Source organism: Parasteatoda tepidariorum, chromosome 4, assembly GCF_043381705.1.
Source record: "Parasteatoda tepidariorum isolate YZ-2023 chromosome 4, CAS_Ptep_4.0, whole genome shotgun sequence".
NCBI lineage: Eukaryota > Metazoa > Arthropoda > Arachnida > Araneae > Theridiidae > Parasteatoda > Parasteatoda tepidariorum.
In genome coordinates this window covers 70,521,550-70,540,908 of record NC_092207.1, presented here as the reverse complement: position 1 = coordinate 70,540,908, position 19,359 = coordinate 70,521,550, and the positions used below count along the sequence as shown (strand labels likewise).

The following is a 19,359-nucleotide window of genomic DNA, read 5'->3' as shown; positions in this document are numbered from 1 at the left end:
CTGACAACTTGTAAATATTAATAAATTATTTTATTTTATAACTAGGATTTAACTGCTAATCCAATTTTTGGTTTGCAGTTATGAATTTTTATTTTTTGCAATTATATTTTTGTAGTTATGACCATAGCCTTGTAATTTTGAATCTGACCCAGAAGACAAAGAAACTCCTGAAAACCAGGTTTCGTGTACTTTTCGATGGAACTAATACGCATTTGCATTACGTGGTGAGGAAAACTAAAGGGAATGAATTATCGACTATGTCAACCTTCATCAATCAAAAGGTACCTCTTGATGGAATCAAGTTAACGTGTCTTATATACCAGTAAATTGGTATTTAATATTTATAGTGGTAGTTACGCCACATTACTCACTTTCCAGAATTTTATCTGTGATAGAATATGGCTAGTTGATTTATGCTGTTTTTCTTATTGATAATTTTATCTTATTTATATCATTTTTGCTCATTATATTATTTCTTGCTTATTTATATTATTTCCACAGTATTTTGTTTTCTTCATTTTTGTTTATTGACCGGGAGACTTTTATTTACTTCTCCAGTTTTTTTTAATCGCTATATTTTAAGCAAATCAACTGCTTAATGTGGATCGATGTTGACGAGTTCATATTACGTCCGCAGGTCGCCAATATGAAAGAATTAGATGATTATCCATATTAGATCGTCCAAAGATTTAATGAAATGAACATTTTGCTCTTAACAAGAAATCAGCACTTTGAAAACAAAACTGTATTCACATTTCTTTGCGTGCACACTGCCACACTGCAAAAGACGTTCTGCTCTAGCGTTGCATAATTATTTATGTCGGCTTGGCGATGATTGTATTCGCCACAAAACCACGTAAATCATAAAGTTTCGAAATAAAAATTCTCTAATTTTATCTTTGTTTTGCCATCTCTGCTAAATATCTTACTGATGAAGGAGTCACAATGTTGAAAGAAATTAATATTTGTGTTTTTAAAAATTGAAATCACGTGGTAGGATCCAGTTTTCCCTCATTCATTTCCATATTGTTTTGGATCTCACTAGCACAAAAATAATAAAAGTCATAAAAGTATTGTTTTTCTGTAAATATTTTTTTAGTTTGTTTTGATACACATATAATTTAATGAGGTAGTATTTTTTATTTTCAAACTTAGTGGATAACAATTGTAAGAAATGAGTGAAAACGATCCCGCGGACAATGCGACGGATTTAAGGTTTTGTCAAGGTACGTCTCTTGTGAATATCAATTGATTGTTAGGTTTTCTCTTCTGAAATTACATTATGACGCATTCACATACATTATTAATACAAGTACATTTTCCATGGCGATACGATGAGGCAACCACAAGCACTTTCCCTGGTTCAAGAGGTCCAGGAGGGAAAAATGCACAATATTACCGTTATTACAGAGCACGGAAGCGAGCGGAGCAGGAAAAAGAGTCGTTGAATAGAACTAGTGATCCTTCTACGACTGCTGATTCTTCTACAATTAACGATGCAGGTTGCGAAGTTTAACTTTTTCCGCTCGGAGGGACTCCACGCACTATTTTTACTACCTTTAAACTCTTTTTGTGTTAATATTTTTACTATAAAAACTAGTAAAAAGTTTCTTTTTAAATGACTTTCGATTCACGTACGTAATTTTTCATAAATAGATTAAACCTTAAAGTTCATTTTTAACAACACAAAATATTTTTCAGAAACAACAAATGTATGTCTTGATGAAAATTTAAATCTACGTTCATTTTATGTAATTAGCTCAGTTTCTAGAATATCATCATTCAGCAAAAGTTCTAAAAAACTATTTGTTTGATTTAAATACGAGGAATCAATTCAAAATTAAATAATACATTGAGAAAAAAATTATAGCGAAAACTATCAGAATATGGTAAAAATTACCGTGTTTCTGGTTCAATGGAAATACTAGAATGAACGGTAATTTTTACCGAAGAGCGTTGGTAATGAGTTTGGTAAAAGTAACAATAAAATATTACTTCATAACATGTACTAAAATTTGGTAAATGTTGTTAAACTTTTACCAAATGAATCATGGCACGAAAACCATTTATTCGATTAAATTTGCTTTTTAATTTTGTATTTGTTACTAAATGTGTGATAATACAAACTATAATTTCGAAAACTAGAACTTCCTGTTAACTGTTATCATATGAACGGAAAAAAATACCAAATTAATGGTATAAATATCGCATTCTTTTGTTTTATTACCAGAACTAGGATTTTTTTACAGAAATGTCTTTCACATACAATAGGGATTTAATTTTTACCGTAATTTTTTTCTCTGTGCTCCATTTAAAAAACTTATTATATGATACTTTCATGCAATTCGAATCACTAAGTAAACCCACCAAAAGGTTTTTTTTTAAAATTCTTCTTACAGAATATAAAATCTTTTCACGGATTTCTATCCATTTGTTTCTCTAAGACGTTAAAAATACCAACACAAACTGAAAGTAAAGCTCAAAACTTTTATTATCTTGGGAACAAAACACCTGCTACTAGACACGGGATTTCTATCTTGTCATATGTACCCTACATCTGAGAAATACATTTCGAAAATTGTTTAGAAAACAGTTCTATCCATATTCTTTTATTATAACCTAGAATGATAAATACTTACTACAAAAGGGGTTAGCGAATTCAATTTTTGTAATTCTGACTTACTGAGTGTCATTTTTTTGTGCGCATATGGTATTTACTAAATTTCGAGATATTTTTCTACAAAGCGAACCACTTTGAGTAACTAAAAAAGTCGTATATTTAAAATTTGATCTCTTAATAACTATTCGAACAATTTTGCTAAAATTTCGAATTTTGTCATGTAAAATTACATTCTTTAAAATATTTCATACCTTACAATTCAAAATTTTTGCGACTACTATGGTATTATCATTTTGCATAGTATTATCTTTAGTATCGTATTATATTTAAACAAATTAAATTATTACGTACAAAAGTTTTTAAGTTCGCTTAAAATGCTCTCGAAATACGGCGAAATACACAAAACGTAAAATTAACATTAATCTTTACTTCGCTCTCATGAACAAACTATTGGGACTATATTTCCCGAATTGCTGTATATTTGCCCTATATTTGCTGTTACCCCTAAAATCCAAATCCATTGAAAAAGGGGTATATTTATTCAGACAAAACACGTTTTTGTGTCTAATTTCATAACTTAAAATATCATCTGCACTTATTAATTAGTATATTTGAGGTCACCCCCTTGAACCATTAAGATATAGATTTAGAACGTGAAGATTTGATCATTAGATCAAAAGGTCATTCAGGTTTTTTTTTATCCACTATTTACTAATATGGATGTATACATTTTAATAAACTATTCTCGTTTAAAAATTTGATTTTTTTCGTATAAGCGTGATTAGTTTACTTTAAACGGCATCATTACTTTATGGGTCTAATTTAGATATAACTTATTTTGCTAGTTTGAATTTTCGTTCGCGTGAACTAAATACTGAGCAATACTTAATCAGCGTAGATCCCCTGAATTAGCATAGGAGCCTTAAATCAGCGGAGAGATTAGTACATACGCAAATATGACGTCTCACAAAGCAATCGCTTCTTCATAAACTGGAAACTTTCAGATGTAACAAACTAACGATAAGGAACTGTCAAACTTTCCAAAATTGTATTGTTGCTAGGAGAGATTTAGCTCTATAATGGCAAGCCATATACATTATGCTTGATTTAGTTACAAGTAGCCGACCAGGTAGCCGAGTGGTTAGCGTGCTTGACTGCGGAGCCGATGGTTGCGGGTTCGAATCCTGCTCAGGGCATGGATGCTTCTTTTTCTCTGTGTTCTATGTCCTTTCTCCTTTGTGTGAATATGACCTGCCCTATAAACGGGTCTGTAACTGGGTAACGAGAAAATAAGCAGTTCTGGCACTCCAGGTCAATGGGACAATACATCCTAAGTGCGAGACCATTAAAAAAAGTTTCAAGTAAATGGATTTCCAATATAAAAAAGTTTATTTTATACCATGGAATGTGGTCGATCCCACCAATGGTGACCCATCCCGTGACCATTTTTTTAAATCTCGCCAAACAAGTTTTTGAAATAGCGCCAAACTAGGTTTCCGAAAAATATTTCGGAGAGATTATTTTGAACATCTGATCACACCACCAAAATTCTTAAACCTGATTGGTTATTTGATATGTATCCCTACGCGAAAGTTGGATTTCGTTAGAAAAGAGGTGAAAGGGTTTATTTTTTCGCCATTTATGCTTTTGATATCTTGCTGTTAGAATCATTGTTATTATTTCATTTTTTAACCTTTTATTTAATTTACTACCGTTATTATTTGATTTTTTAAATTGTAATAATTTAATTTTTTTCAATAATTAAAAAGGAAAGTTGATCCCTGTAATACTCGCCAGGAGTTGAGCTATTCTAGAATTTTACCCTGATATATTCTTGAACAAAGACTTGTTTGCTGGTAGAGAATACACATTATAATTTTTATATCGAGTCAAAGAAGTCAATTTTTATATCGAGTCAAAGTTTTATCACAAGAAGTAGATTTTTTTAAACTGTGACTTATTAATAAATTTTGGCATGAAAAAAAATATTTAAGCATAATAAAATTGCAACCATTATCAAAAAAATTAGGAAACGTTTTACACTAAGGTCAAATTATATTAAGTTTTTTTAAAAAGTGTGAAAGGTTTTTTTCATTATAATAATTTAAATATATGCCAATGCAATTCTGCATTTTAGTTGCTGTTGCTCAGTGACAGAAATAAGACTTTATTTTTGTGACAAAAAGTGTCTACGCAGAACCTGAAGTTAAAACATTATTTACTACACATCTAGGTATTAAAAGATATTTTTTACTTAAAAAAATAGAGAAAAAAATATTAAATTTATTTAAGGCCAAAGTAAAGAGAAGGAAAACTCTTCGTAGTTGAAACAATGTTTTTATAAGTAAGAGTAGTTTGATAAAATTTCGAAATAGTTTCCGAATTTTTCTGGAATAAAAATGAATGCAACGAAACTATATTTTCAGCACAGCAGGAGTCGACGAAAATATTGTTCCAAGTTCAGCTAAAAGTCCCTTAGGATATAAATGTCAAAACAGTTCGATTTTAAAAATGGCAAAACAAACTTTTACTTTAGGCATCTGAATAATCTTAAACAAGTTAAGTAAATTCAATTTTAAGCTGATTGAAAACTCCTTAGGCAACTGAGAAACGAAAGAAAAAAAATCAATTTCGAAACAGTTAGTCGCTCGGGAATTTGGTTTTTATTCATTCGTAATAAAATTTTAGTTTTTGACAAATATTAAATTTATTTTATAAATCAGAATTTCTAATATTTCTTGGGTGCTAAAAAAATAAAAACTTAAAGAATCTACACGCAGAGATTATTTAAATATCTGAATATCTAATATATATCTGAATATCTATTAAGATAATAAAAATATCTGAATATCTTTAAATATCTGAATTAAAAATTTAAATATCTGAATTATAAATAATAATAATGCATGAAAACACATTTATAATGCATTAATTTTACACCTAGTTAAAAACAACGTCAATTGCCTATTAATTCTGTTCTCATAAATTATGCATAAACATATAAAATGAAATGAAATATATTTACACAATGCGTTTTTAGCACTATCCTTTATATATATATATATATTCTTAATATTATCCTTGCTGTAAAAACTGTATACACAATAGGGTTAGCAATGGTATGTTTTTTTCTCAGTGCCCGCCTGGGGAATGACTTACGTCATACAGGCATCTGAAGGGCAGATTTGTTGGCCACTCTTTCAGGGGCACCATATTAGGTGGACTAACGTTGCTCCCACAGTAAGGACATAGAAGGAAAGAACATCCATGCCTTACCTGCGATTCGAACCCAGAACCATTCTGATGCAAGGCCAGTTTTCTAACCCCTACTCAAGCCGGTCGGCGCAATTATATGTTTAAGAAGCAAATAAATAAATAAATAATTAAAGAACGTTAAAAACATGCGAATTGGAACTAAAAGCGTAATAAGAGATAAGAAGAAAATAAATACATCAAAACCATTTTGTTTGCCGGATGAACTTTGAAGGTGCGTCTAATATAATAAGCTCTTTTCGTCCCGTCTCTGATTTAAGTGTTTGGGTCTGAATAAGATTTTAATGTTTTTAAACGCGCTTACAATCAATGTCAATTTCTGTACTAATCATTTGAACTGTGTGGAATACTTGTGCTGCATTAAGAAAGATTATGATCTTTAAGGATTATATATCATTGAAAATACATGGCGAAGGGACCATACATCATAATTAGGGTAGAGGAGGCTCACGTAGAAGTGGGGTCAGAGTGTAATTTTAAAATTTTTTTACTGACTAAATTTCCTTAGTGAGCTTTCGTAGATTTGTAATTCTGACGTGAACTTCCATGTGCAATTGTATTATCACACTGTGAATACTTTACTTGAAATTTGTAAAGGAAGCTTTTTATAGAGCTTACCTCCTTGTTAACTTTCAAATTTTCTCTCTTAATAACAGATTTCATTTTTAGAATTTTAACGAAAGAGGATAATAAGTTATAAATGATGCTGTTTTTTTTTACCTCTTTTGATATTCACTTTACTCTTTTTGTTTCAGTTAGCCAGCATTAGGGATAAACAAATGCAAATCTTCATGGGTTGTAGTGTAGACACATAATACTGGGACTAGTCCACCAATAGCTCACCAACTTTCAGTGAAAGAAATATGAATTGACTGCAAACGTAACTCATTTAATGTTATTTATTTTCAAAATTGGAATGATTTTTTAAGAATGATATACGTTTTACAAATAGTGACATCAAGATATTCAGTACGATCATTAATTCCATATTTAAGGTTTTATAAAAACATTTAAAGGTGAGGTATTATCAAGTTCGTAAAAAAATATAATTTAATGTCCATTAATTTAAGAAGAAAGGAAAAAATTTAATATATACTTATATTTGTCATTCATTAAATTAAAACAGAAAATCAGCAAATGATACCGTCTTATGTTTTGCGAATTGTTTACATTGCTCCAATAAAGAGTGAAATAATGCTATAAACCGAGTGTCGTCCTCATCAAATTAAAAATGTTAATTAAAATTGATTCAGCTTAAAGTTTATTTAGTGCTTGTTGCTTCTTGACAACTAAAAAAACGTTGTTGCTCATTATGTTAGTTAAGTAGAAATTGTTTAAAGATTTAGTCCAGAAAAAAAGACATTTACCAAAATCAATCTACCAATCAATCAATACAATCAATCTTCAAAATCGATACCATCAATCTACAAAATCAATACCTCCAATCTACTATTAATATCTACAAAATCAATACCACCAATCTACTATTAATATCTACAAATTAATACCATTATTCGACTATCAATCAAAAAAATCAATCATCAAAATCAATATAATCAATCTAGAAAAGTCCTATTACCAGTTAATGTGACAGTTATCTGGGCTGCATCTCAATATACATTTAAAGTTAATAAGTCAAATATCTTGCTCAAATAAAAAACAAATTTCAAAATATTTTTCAAGTAAATCGAGTTGAGTAAATGGCTTTAAAGCTCATCTATATGTGTTTAAATCACCTTTCATAGTATAGTGAAATGCTTTATTACAAATAACTACTTTAATTAAAATATTTAAATTCTTACTCCAATAAAGCTTAAAGTGAAATGTATTACATTATGGATTTAGATGTGCCTTCATGACTTAAAATAAAAAACTTCTTAGTAAGTTGTAAAGTTTGTCCACATTAGCTCCATGTACTCGAGTTAGTGCCGTCAAAAACAATCTTTTTAAAAATACTATCGAAAAACTAAACAACTTTGTATTTCCAGATATAAACCAAAAATGCGGGTGAGAGTTCAAATATTGTTAAAAAATATTAAATGAGTTAAAAATTATATTTAGTACAGTTCTTTGAAATATTTGTAAAAAATGTTCAAAAAACTAGATCCTGACATCATGAGTGCCAGTTTTAAAAAATATATATAATGTAGGCTTTCGGATCTGCATTTTTGAGACAAAAAATGTTTCTGACAGACTTTCTTTTCATCAAATTGAATACTGTCAATGTCACTATAATTCATTCCATGCCATCCATCCGCACTGCCATCTATCCATGGGGTTCTGAATTATGATTTGCTTTTACCCTTGCGGTGCTCTCTTGTCAATAAAAAGGTATAGCTTCTTTACTAAATTTGCAAAAGATCAATGGCTGGCGAACTTGGCTTGTCCAAGTGTCCTGGGAACAACAACATAAATTTATAACGAAATTTCAATGTTCTCCTGTTTTTCTAAAAAAAAATGGGAATGATTTTGTGGACCTCACAATGCATATCTTAAACTAAGGCAACCTTTCTAGTTATTAAAAGGCAATGGAATCGTTATTAAAAATAAGTGTTGCAACCAGTTTTATGTCGTTCTCGAACAAAATAATAACTTCAAAATTGGTGGTTATTTGTCCTAAATACAGTCAAATTTCCTCGGTTAATTGTATTATTTTTACTATTCAGCTTAAAAAACGGTGGTGGAATATATATAAACAAATAAAAACAAAAACAAAATATTTATCAAACATAAAGTTATAAAATCAACATTCCTGCATTAGATTTTAACAAAAATATTACTATTTTCCTTAAAAGCTTCTAAATGTTATGTGATCTATCCATGCTTTATTTAAAACATTTAATCCTTTTAAGAACAAAAAAAAAATTGTACTTGTAATCGCACATTTCTAAAGCTTGAATAATTCACTTCTAATTATCTTATTTTCAAGCGAGAAAATTAAAAACTACAAAATCCCATTATCTTCAACGGCTTCTTGTTTTTCAAAAACTTTATTACAAAAATTCTAATTAAGTTAAGAAGCTTAAGGAGAGAGTAGAAATGATTTGAGTTCTTTACTTCAATTAACTTAGACATTATTTCCATTTCATTAAATAAAAGTTTATATAGCCACGAGTTTCTTTCAACTAAATAAACTGTATTTTTTTAAAAAAAAAATAGTTTGTGAATTACTTTTTAATCTGAGAAATTGTAGTTTTTTTTTAAATTGAAAGAGAATTTTTGAAAGTGATCTTAAGCAATCGTTAATGTTACATAAATTAATAGATATCCATGCTTCTTGAGGATGGATTTTAATACTAGATGATCAGAGAAGTTCAGAGGGATGATAAAATTCATTAAGAGACGGAATATTAAATTAGAACATGGGGAGATGCGATGGCTCAGAAGATAAAAGGGCACAGTGACCCAGGTTTCGAATCCCGTTGATACCAATTCTGCTCCCGCCTGGCACTTACTGCAGTACTGACATAAAATGTCGTCAGTCATGGAATAGATTGTTCTTGCAGTCAGGATAGTCATGGAAGGTTTTCGTGCTTTTCCACTCCATTTAACGAAGATACGGGTTATTTCCTTCAAAAAATCTTCTACAAAGAATAGTGTGTCCCAATGCTTGATCCATGAGTTACCATAACTTCTAGGTTAGGTTCTAAATTACAAGGTTATGGAGTTGTACATTGATAGTCGTAATTTCAGATTTATATCAGATGTTAAACGCTGGTTATATAAAAAAAGATACAGCATAGGGTCACTAACTGCCTTGAGAGGGTGTAAATCATCAGAACTTAGGCAGGTTTTAACACTAAGCTGAAAAAAATCTACAAAAGGTTCGATATAAACTTACTAACTACAGAAAGGTATGTTTGGTTGATTCGAATATTTCGGTGTCTGTGAAATTCGAAACATTCTGCACTGTGAGATTACCTAATTGGAGTTGGGGCATAGTATAAACTAGTGATTTAATATAAACCTGCAGAAAAAAGTCACACTGATTGGAATCTGTAAAACGTGAAGGTCATGCAATGGTTAATCAAGTAATTTTTTTGTTGCTATCAGGATTGTACACGGAAAATAAATTCTGATATATTTACTGTACTGAGGGCAATGATGCTTCTGATAAAAAAAAAATTAAAAAAATAAAAAAAAATTTTAATTCTGGTAATAAAAATCAAATATATATATATACACAGTTAAACAAGCTTATGTACTAACTCCTGTACTATGCCATCATACAATGTTAGCAGTTTTAAGTCAGGTAAAACATGTTTGAAAATCAACGTGTTATTATAACTGTCGATAAGAAAACTCTAATGACCTTCTATTTATATTAATTTAGACTAACTTCTTTCCTTACAATTTACAAAAGATAAAATTTGTACATTACAATGTGTTGAATTTCATTGTACTGACATGAATAATAGTTTTTGAGAAATGAAAAAATAGTGGGAATTGAATATTTTTCTTTTTTTGGGTTTCCATGTTTTTTTTATTCATAAGGAACAAATAAGCGAAAAACCATACAATAACGTATACGCAGAGATTAAATAAAACTATTGTTTTTAATTTAACAAACTAAATTTCATACACATGTTGTATAAACATTCTTAAAATTTAATTGACATGCTTCACATAGGCATAAAGGGGAAGCAATAACAGCGTTAAAACAGTTTCACACAAATGCAGATCACATTTCTCATTCTGGACCTATCTCAAAGATATAACAAATGAGAATTGATGATTGAATATAACACCGGATTTCAATAGAAGCTGCCTGAAAGAAAATCAGTATAACTGATTATGATTTCGTATAATACTATTTTAATCAGGGGTTTAAAAATATGGAAACAAAACTCTATTGAAGATAGAAAAATATAAATATTATGCTTAGTAATATTTAGTTTGTTCGTTTCAACGGTTGTACGGCTGCTGATCCGATTTCCATTAAAATGGGATTGTATATACTTGACGAATAAATTGGCGAAATTCTATTTGAGCATGAAATGAATTTATAGTTGTCTTTTGTTTTTAGTTATTTAATTCTGATGATAGGCTTCAACTTGATTTTACACTTCTTCTACTTCCAAATATATAAACTTATTTTTCAAAATTTAATTTGTTATAATACTTGTTTTGTTTTATTATACAGTAATATATTATTTAATTATATATTAATATTATATATCAAGTTAATATGTTATATGTTGTATATATATATATATATATATACCATGAAAGAATAAGATATTGACTGATAAAAAAAATAAAAGCAATTTTAAAAAAAAACTTATTTATTTTTAAACATTCAAAAGCAGTGTCATTAAATACTAAATGAACGCTTATAATAATAGCTGATAAAAAATTGTTATTTCTCCCCAGCAGATTAAACTGACAAAAGNATACACTATCTAGCCATTAATGACCGGACACCCCTTGAACGGCAGGTGGACTCGTCCTGGCGGAATAAATACGGAACCTGTGGTGGGGGAAAGACCATTCGCAAGCAGGCGACGGCCATACGAGCGTTAACAGTGAAAATGAGTGGACGGCGAGAGGTGAATGAGGCGGAAAGGGGCATGATCATAGGCGCCCACCGATTTGGTCATTCCATATGTGCCATCTTCGACAAGTTTCAGATACCACGGTCTAGAGTTAGTGACGTCGTGTTGAAATGGGTACGAGAGGGAGTGATAAAACCTCACTCCCGACCCGACAAGCCCAAAATAATGTCCGACAGGTATCGACGATCTCTTCGACGTGTAGTGAAGGCAAACCGACAAATGTCGTTGGACACTGTCGCTACCAACTTCCGGGCTGCATTTAGCAGTGTTGCCAGTACACGTACCATTCGTCGAGAGCTGATTGCACAAGGATTCCATGGACGAGCAGCAGCACATAAACCAAACATCTCTCCATCAACGCCCGCCACCGATTTCAGTGGTGCAGAGCACGTCGCCAATGGACAGTAGAGCAATAGAAAAGCGTTATGTGGAGTGATGAGTCACGCTACATGTTGAGGCACTCTGATGGACGGGTGTGGACCTGGCGAATGCCCGGAGAACTGTACCTACCGGAAAGCATTGTCCTCACTGTGAAGTTCGGCGGTGGTGGAACTATGGTGTGGTCCTGTTTCTCATGGTTTGGCCTTGGAACCTAGGTGTTAGTGCGTGGAACCCTGAACGCTGAAGGGTATAGAGACATCCTGGACAATTCGGTGCTTCCCACCCCGTGGCAACAGTTCGGTAATGGCCTGTTTGTGTTTCAACACGATAACGCTGCCATTCATAAAGCACATGCCATCACGCACTGGCTTGATGAAATGGGGGTGCAATTTAGCATCTCTGGGATGAGTTGGAGCGCCGGTTGAGGGACAAACCACAACGCCCCAAAACCACCACTCAACTCTTCGCCATGTTACAGGAGGAATGGCGGGCAATACCTGCCGCCGTGTACCACCACCTAGTGGATAGCCTTCCTAGAAGGGTTAAAGTTGTGATTCGGGAGCGTGGCCGTCCTACGCCTTACTGACTTGATACTAGCACCTCATGTTTCCGAAATGAGGGTGTCCGGTCATTAATGGCCAGATAGTGTATATATATTAATTTTCTTCGTTTTTCTCTTTGTTTTTATTGTGCTATGTTATAGTGATCATATTTAAAGTAGCTTCAGCGCTTGATATTATATCTACTATTAACTTACTTTCGTTTTCTTCTTGTTTCCGTTTTTAGTTCGGTTTTGTTTTTATTGTGGTTTGTTATAGTGATCATATTTAAAGCAGCTTTAGGGCTTGATATTATCTACTATTAACTTATTTTCGTTTTATTTTTGTTTTCGTTTTTAGTTCGGTTTTCTAATTTCGTGTGTTTAGGGCACTGCTCTTTGAGCCTAATCTTTCGATTTCAGCAGTAATAATAATTTGGAGCCTGCTAAAAATCAATTCTAAACGAGCAAATCCTGTTTCTTTTTTTTTAAATAATTATTAATTTTCTAAAATTATTTTAATTATCAAACTTAAAATTATCCTGCGTAATATTATTACCTTGCGCACATCCATTTTCGGACCCATCCAAGGTAACTAACAAATTAGACGCTCTTCAATATTGCAGTAGGAACGTGCCATAAGATATTACAACAACAACAACAACAGCTTCTGTTTTCATATTTTGGAATTTGGCAATCTTATTACGAAAATATTTTAAATCATTCTTGAAAGTTTCCGGTACGCGTAAGTTCATTTTAATTCACACCTCACTATGTAGATTTCCTTTCGTGTACTGTTCTCTAATCTCTTTACGTATATTTTCTGCTTTTTGCTTGATATATTTGTTTATTTTTTCGTATATAATTTTTACTTAATGTGTTCTAATTTCGTTTCAATTTTTTGAGTGCTCCTCACACTATTGTATTGATAAATTTTGCTTTGGAAATATATATTATTAGAAAGCACTCCTTTTTGCGGATATAATCGTGTAGGCTGATGGAGAGATTATATATTTTCCTTGTTCTGTTTTCCGGATTTTAATTTTTTTTAAAGATGCAAAAAATTATATATTTTTAAATATTTTTGAAAAATATTTCTAATAATTTTCTTCTCTTGTCATTATTTTTTCTCTCAATATTTTCTCAGTATTTTGCTTATATATNTCCACTATGTAAACTATCATCTATTAAAAGGTACTTCGAGATAGAATCGAGTTAACATGTCGAATATACCAGTGAATTCATATTTAATAATTGTAGTGGTAATTACGCTACAGTACTCCCCCAGCAGTATTTTATCTGAGACAGAATTCGCTAAACTGATACCACTAGTTGATTCAGTGCCGTTTTAGCGAAAGTCAGGGAGAGCTGTTGTAAGTTCATTGGTTTTTGAACGCTGGTGGTCAGAGATGTATTAAGTTCACTGGGTCGTAAGCGTTAATCGTGACAGCTTTATTCACTTTACGGTCATGTGTGTAGTCACTGTTATGTTGCTATTAGCAGTCGAGTGTGATTAGGATCCCGTTGTGTATGGTAGAGACTGAGTAGCAACAGCGTGAGGAATACAATGACGCATTCAAAAATATAAACTAAACTGTTCAATATAAAACATCCATCGAAGCAGGCGTAACTACCGAGGTAGGCGAGTTCATATCATTTCCGGGTCACTAATGTAATTATAACAAAGTTATCAATTACTCTGTGTAATATATAACACATTTATAAAAAAATAATACATAAACATTAACAAGAATATTACCACGGCACCATAGAGTGTGTTGCTGTTTTTACCCGCTTTCTTAGTTGTTGACATTTCCAATTTTCACAAAATTTTCCGAATTATATCATGAATCTCCACTGTATCTATCAAAAGGTACTTCGAGATAGAATCGAGTTTACATGTCTTCTATACTTATATATTAGTGAATTGGTATTTAATAATTGCAGTGGTAGTTGCGCTACAATTCTATATTATTAAAATAATAAAATATTGTAACATATTACATTTTTCAATAAACACCCATTATTGTCTTTCATTCTTTCTCTCTCGTTTAAGCTATAAAATGGAAATGTGTCATTTTCTCGCAAAAAAAGGTTTATCTACTGGCTATTACTTTTCGTTTAAAAGAAAAAATGATTTATGTAATTGCAAATGCTATTAACGCTTGAATTCCTTATCGATATTGATACGAAAAATCTTAGAAGGGAATTTTAAATTACTACTTACTTCAGCGATATATCAAATGGAGTAGAAGGTTTTAATCGCTTAAACATGTAGTTAACGAATCGTTAATTTCTGCATATTTATCATTCGATTTAAGTATAGATTTTGTGTTCCAATACAGCGGTGCGTGTTTGATAAACGACTATACTTAAAGATGGGTGTAAAAAAGATTCATAATAACAAGCTACTGAATTATCAAGTATTTACGGGTGCTTAGGTAATCATATCCAATAAAAATACTCTATAATTAAGCCCTTCAATGCACAACTGTCTTTGCTTTAATTAAATTAACATTTCAGCTATAATTCATTTTTATAATTAAAATTTTTAAAAAAGAAATGTATGTTAAATGTTTATATTACGTAATTTTGTATAAGTGTAAATAGTTTTATTTTATGAAATCATAATCAATTGATAATTTTTTTAGTTTAAATTTTATCTACATCTATTAATCGTCTATTTAGAAATATGCAATGAAGTATTAGACATTAATTAGCATCCAAATCCATTTTTTTGTACATAAATGATATTTGGGATTTTCAGAACTTTTAAGCTTGATTACATTTAACTTATTAGCTAGTTAGTAATCAATTTCTTCAGGCAGGAGATTTTGCAGGAAGTTATTGTGTTAGTAGTGAAACTTCTAAAGTAAGTAATATGAAATGCATAAGAAAATATGAAGTTGTATAAAATATATAAGTTAAAAGAAATTTCTGTTCTTGGCTATACCCTATTAAAAATGAGCCAGAATTTCCCGAGTAAAGTCTCTTTAATAAATAATCACCAGTGAGGGAATACCGGGCAATGTCTCATACATATTCGCTGGAATATTATTTTGATTTATTCCATTATATATAGCTTTGACAATAAATATATGCCTTTCTTGTTAATAAATAAATAAAAACTTAACCTACTCGTTGCACCAATGTATTACTTTTAATTAATACATACACACAAATTACGGGTTGTTTTTAATCTATTGTTTTAGGCAGGAGATTTTATAAAAATATATTAGGAAGGTAAACCTTTAAAGTAAGTAATATGAAATACATAAAAACAGTTCTGAAATTAAAAAAATCTCCTGTTTTTGGACTTTTACCCTTCATATTCTTCACTGTAGGAAATACTGAGCTAAAATATACCAGACAATGGCTATTTATCATAAACAAGCATTAATTAGGGAATACCGGGCAGTGGCACACACTAGTCTGTCAGAATGTTATATAATTAATCCGGTTATACATAGCCTTTACAAAAAATATGATTTTTTTTGGTGAATAATAAATTAATAAACAAATATTTGTCCCAGTCGTTATCCCATCCGAAGATTTTCAAATAATGCTAATAATTCATAATAATACTAATTAAAAGATAGGTATAAAATAAATTGCATAATATGCCAGTTTTTCAATTTGCATTTTATACAATGCATAGAAAAAGTATGACACATTTGATCGTTTCCTAATTTTAAGCCAGCCTCGAGAATTTAAAGCTCAGATAATTATGTTTACAAAAATTTGTATTTCCATAAATCTTTCGTGAAATTTATTTATCGATTGCCTTGCATGCTTTCTGAATAGTGACAAACTTTTCAAAAGTTGTTGAAATCCTTTTCCCTAACATTCATTAAAATTAAAGTGAATTCACAGCCGCAAGGGGTTTACTTAATGTTCATTTAAGGTTTACGGAAAGTTTATTAATTGGAAGAATACCTCATGTCAGACGGATATTTTATAACGTATTACTGTGTATACAAACAGCTCATTTAAAGATTCGATCTTAAAGGAATAAATTAAAATTATAACTCTTATAAATGCAAATTTTATATATTCTTTATATAGTTTATTCCTTCTTTTTGAAATCTTACAATATTTAAGAAATTTTAGTTAATTCCTTTATTTCTTTTAATTCCCAAACATTTCTGTATCATTACATGTGTCAGTCGTAACCTTTTACAAAAGAAATAACGCAAAATTCTACAAAAACTAATTCACCATTTTTTTATTCCTTTTTTTTTATCCATCGTCCAAAAACCAAAACAAAAAATGCTCATATCTATAATATCAAGCTTTTTGCTCGCAACATCAGAAAATGCGTGTTATTACATCACGTGACCCTGACAACATGCATTGAATTTACATCAAATACTTTGTCTTTTTTTTCTATTTATTTTAAAAATGTTAAAAAAAAAATCCTTTTTTCATAAAATATATTATATTTAGTTACTCGAATTATTCTGCATTTTAAATCACAAATATTATTTCTATTTAAGAAGTTGGTGTTCTGAGCGTGCAGTCACCTAATGTAAATTATAAATATTTTCATTTTCCGCAATGAACTATAAAAATCAGATATTTGAATGTAAATGAATGAAGTTCTAAACTGAAACTGTTCTCTTCTAATCATTGGTAAAAAGTTGTATGACTTCGCAACACCCGGGTTTTGGAGAGAGGACGAAAAGTTTGGAGTATATATGTCTCGGTCAATGTGAATAGTCGGTTATTATACTAACCGTTCAATACTAATAATAATCAAATAAGCCGGTTAAAATAAATAATTCAAGAGAAATTCATCACATTACCGGTTAATATAGTATAGTCTGGTCAATGTGATGGTCAATAGTCAATGTAACCAATTATTAAAGTAGCTAATTATTTAGGAAGGACCTAAAGTAGCCAAAAGGGGTCATTTTGACTCCTGTAAAAAAAACGTTCATTTTTGAAGTTTTATGTCTGTTGTTTCTTTTTCAGGAGTTGAAAGATTATGAAGATGAATTTAAAATAAAAATTAGAATCCACCGTTTTTAAAAATGTCACCCGTAACAGTTTTCGTGAAATTATATAGTACTTTAAATGCGATTACCGAAGTAGCTTAGTTTACTAAGCTGCCTAAAGTAGCTTAGTAAACTAAGAATAAATACCTAAAATACGTGAATAAAACCTAAAAATACCATAAGCAGCCAATTATTAAAGTAGCCAATTATTGATGAAATACCTAAAGTAGCCGAAAGGGGTCATTTTGACCTGTATAAGAAAAACGTTCATTTTTGAAGTTTCGTGTATGTTTTTCACTTTGCAGGACAGGAAACATTATGAAGATGAATTTTAAAACAGAATTTAGGATCCACCGTGTTTAAAAATATCATGCGCAACAGTTTTCGTGAAATTATAGAGTATTTTGGATTTTATTACCGAAGTAGGTTAGTTTACTAAGCTGCTTAATTCCTGCTGAATTATTATTTCGTTATTGCATCTAAAAGAATTATACAAGCTTACAATAAACGGTCACATTTGTCATAATCCTGAACAAGAGATTAATGTAGGAGAACAATTATTGTTATGCAATAATAAAGACAATTTATTGTATGATATTCAAGCCACATAACTCTGATATACACACATATAAAGTCCGAAAATATTTTTTTAATGGCTATTTTAATTTGTGCATGTTAAAAAAACGGGTAAATGAATTACGAGCTTGGAAAAGTAGCGCTCTAATTATGAAGTAAAAGTGTACTCTAATTAGAAAGAGTGCTCTAATTATGGAACCATACCTAAACTCCAGGCGCAACGGAGTTATTGAGTTTTGCCCCTGTATACCTTGCAGATATTTTTTTTTCGTAAGAAAACCTTACATTACAGAGATACTGCATTTGAACAAAAGAAAATGTCCACCCAATTTAAATGTCACTTCTTCGTCATGACATTCATCTTTTGCACTGCAAAATGAAAACTAAATTCTTTCTATATCGATGCAAAAGAAAAAGAATACCATAATTTTAAATAGTATTCGTGTAAACGAATGTTTGCAAACGATATCACAGAGTAAAATTCAAGCACTGTCACTTACTACAAAAGTACGAAATGTGACGTAGGCTTAGCAGACAAGTTGCTAAAAAATTCTTTTATAGGAGGGGGAAATTGCAGGTGTCTTGTCGTTTGTGCTCAATGCTTGACACCTTTGCCACCTCAATTACTCTTTGCGAATTTATTCTTGTGTTTGTTGGAGAACTACAAATCAGTACTTTGAACATCAGATTGCCTTTGATTGATAAAATTCAGTCCCTAAAATATAAGAAACATGATATTTAACATCGCAAGACACAGAATAAAGCAAATAATGCAAAACGAACTACGCGTAATACTAGAAAATAATTTTTCGATGTTTTGTTGTTACTTTCACGACACGTGGATGTACTCTATACGCCTACGCTAATGCCTAACTAGTGATGGAACTTAGAATTTTAAAACATATATTGCGATAATGTATATTATTTATATTAATTTCGTTTGTTTACTTTCGTATAACTTGCGCAAGAATAAAATTTTTAAATTGCTAAAAACTCTTTCATATTGTATTTTTAACAACATTCATCATTTAAAAAATGTTTTACTTTGAAATAAAACAAGTTTCTTATTAGGGTCAAAAAGACCTCAAATGGCGGTTTTAGAGAAGTCCAAAATCCGGCTTTTCCAATCTTAAATCTTTTCCTCCTCCAGGATAGGGGAATGATATTTCCCGTGTCCCTCACTCACTACCCTTAAGGTCAGGGGTCATTCACATGCGTGGGTGTGGAATCAGAGTACTAACAAGGAGAATTTTTTTTATAGTTATTATTTTACTTACCTTGAATCGAATGATAGAACGAGTCCACAGAACTAATAGTTTATGAGGTATTTGTTTAAAAGTTGAAAGCATCTTCAAGAATAAAAAGTATTACAAATTAATCTAAAAAAATAAAATACTATTTTAAATTTTTTAAAGAATA

At 30.7% G+C, this 19,359-nt stretch overlaps 1 protein-coding gene across 1 annotated transcript; it reads left to right on the top strand.

The window, feature by feature from the left end:
* The first annotated feature begins 11,424 nt into the window (after positions 1–11,424).
* On the top strand, positions 11,425–11,856 carry LOC139425460 (uncharacterized). The gene has a single exon (XM_071180370.1). It carries the CDS (start codon positions 11,425–11,427, stop codon positions 11,854–11,856), a length of 432 nt encoding a protein of 143 aa, XP_071036471.1.
* The last annotated feature ends 7,503 nt before the right edge of the window (positions 11,857–19,359 follow it).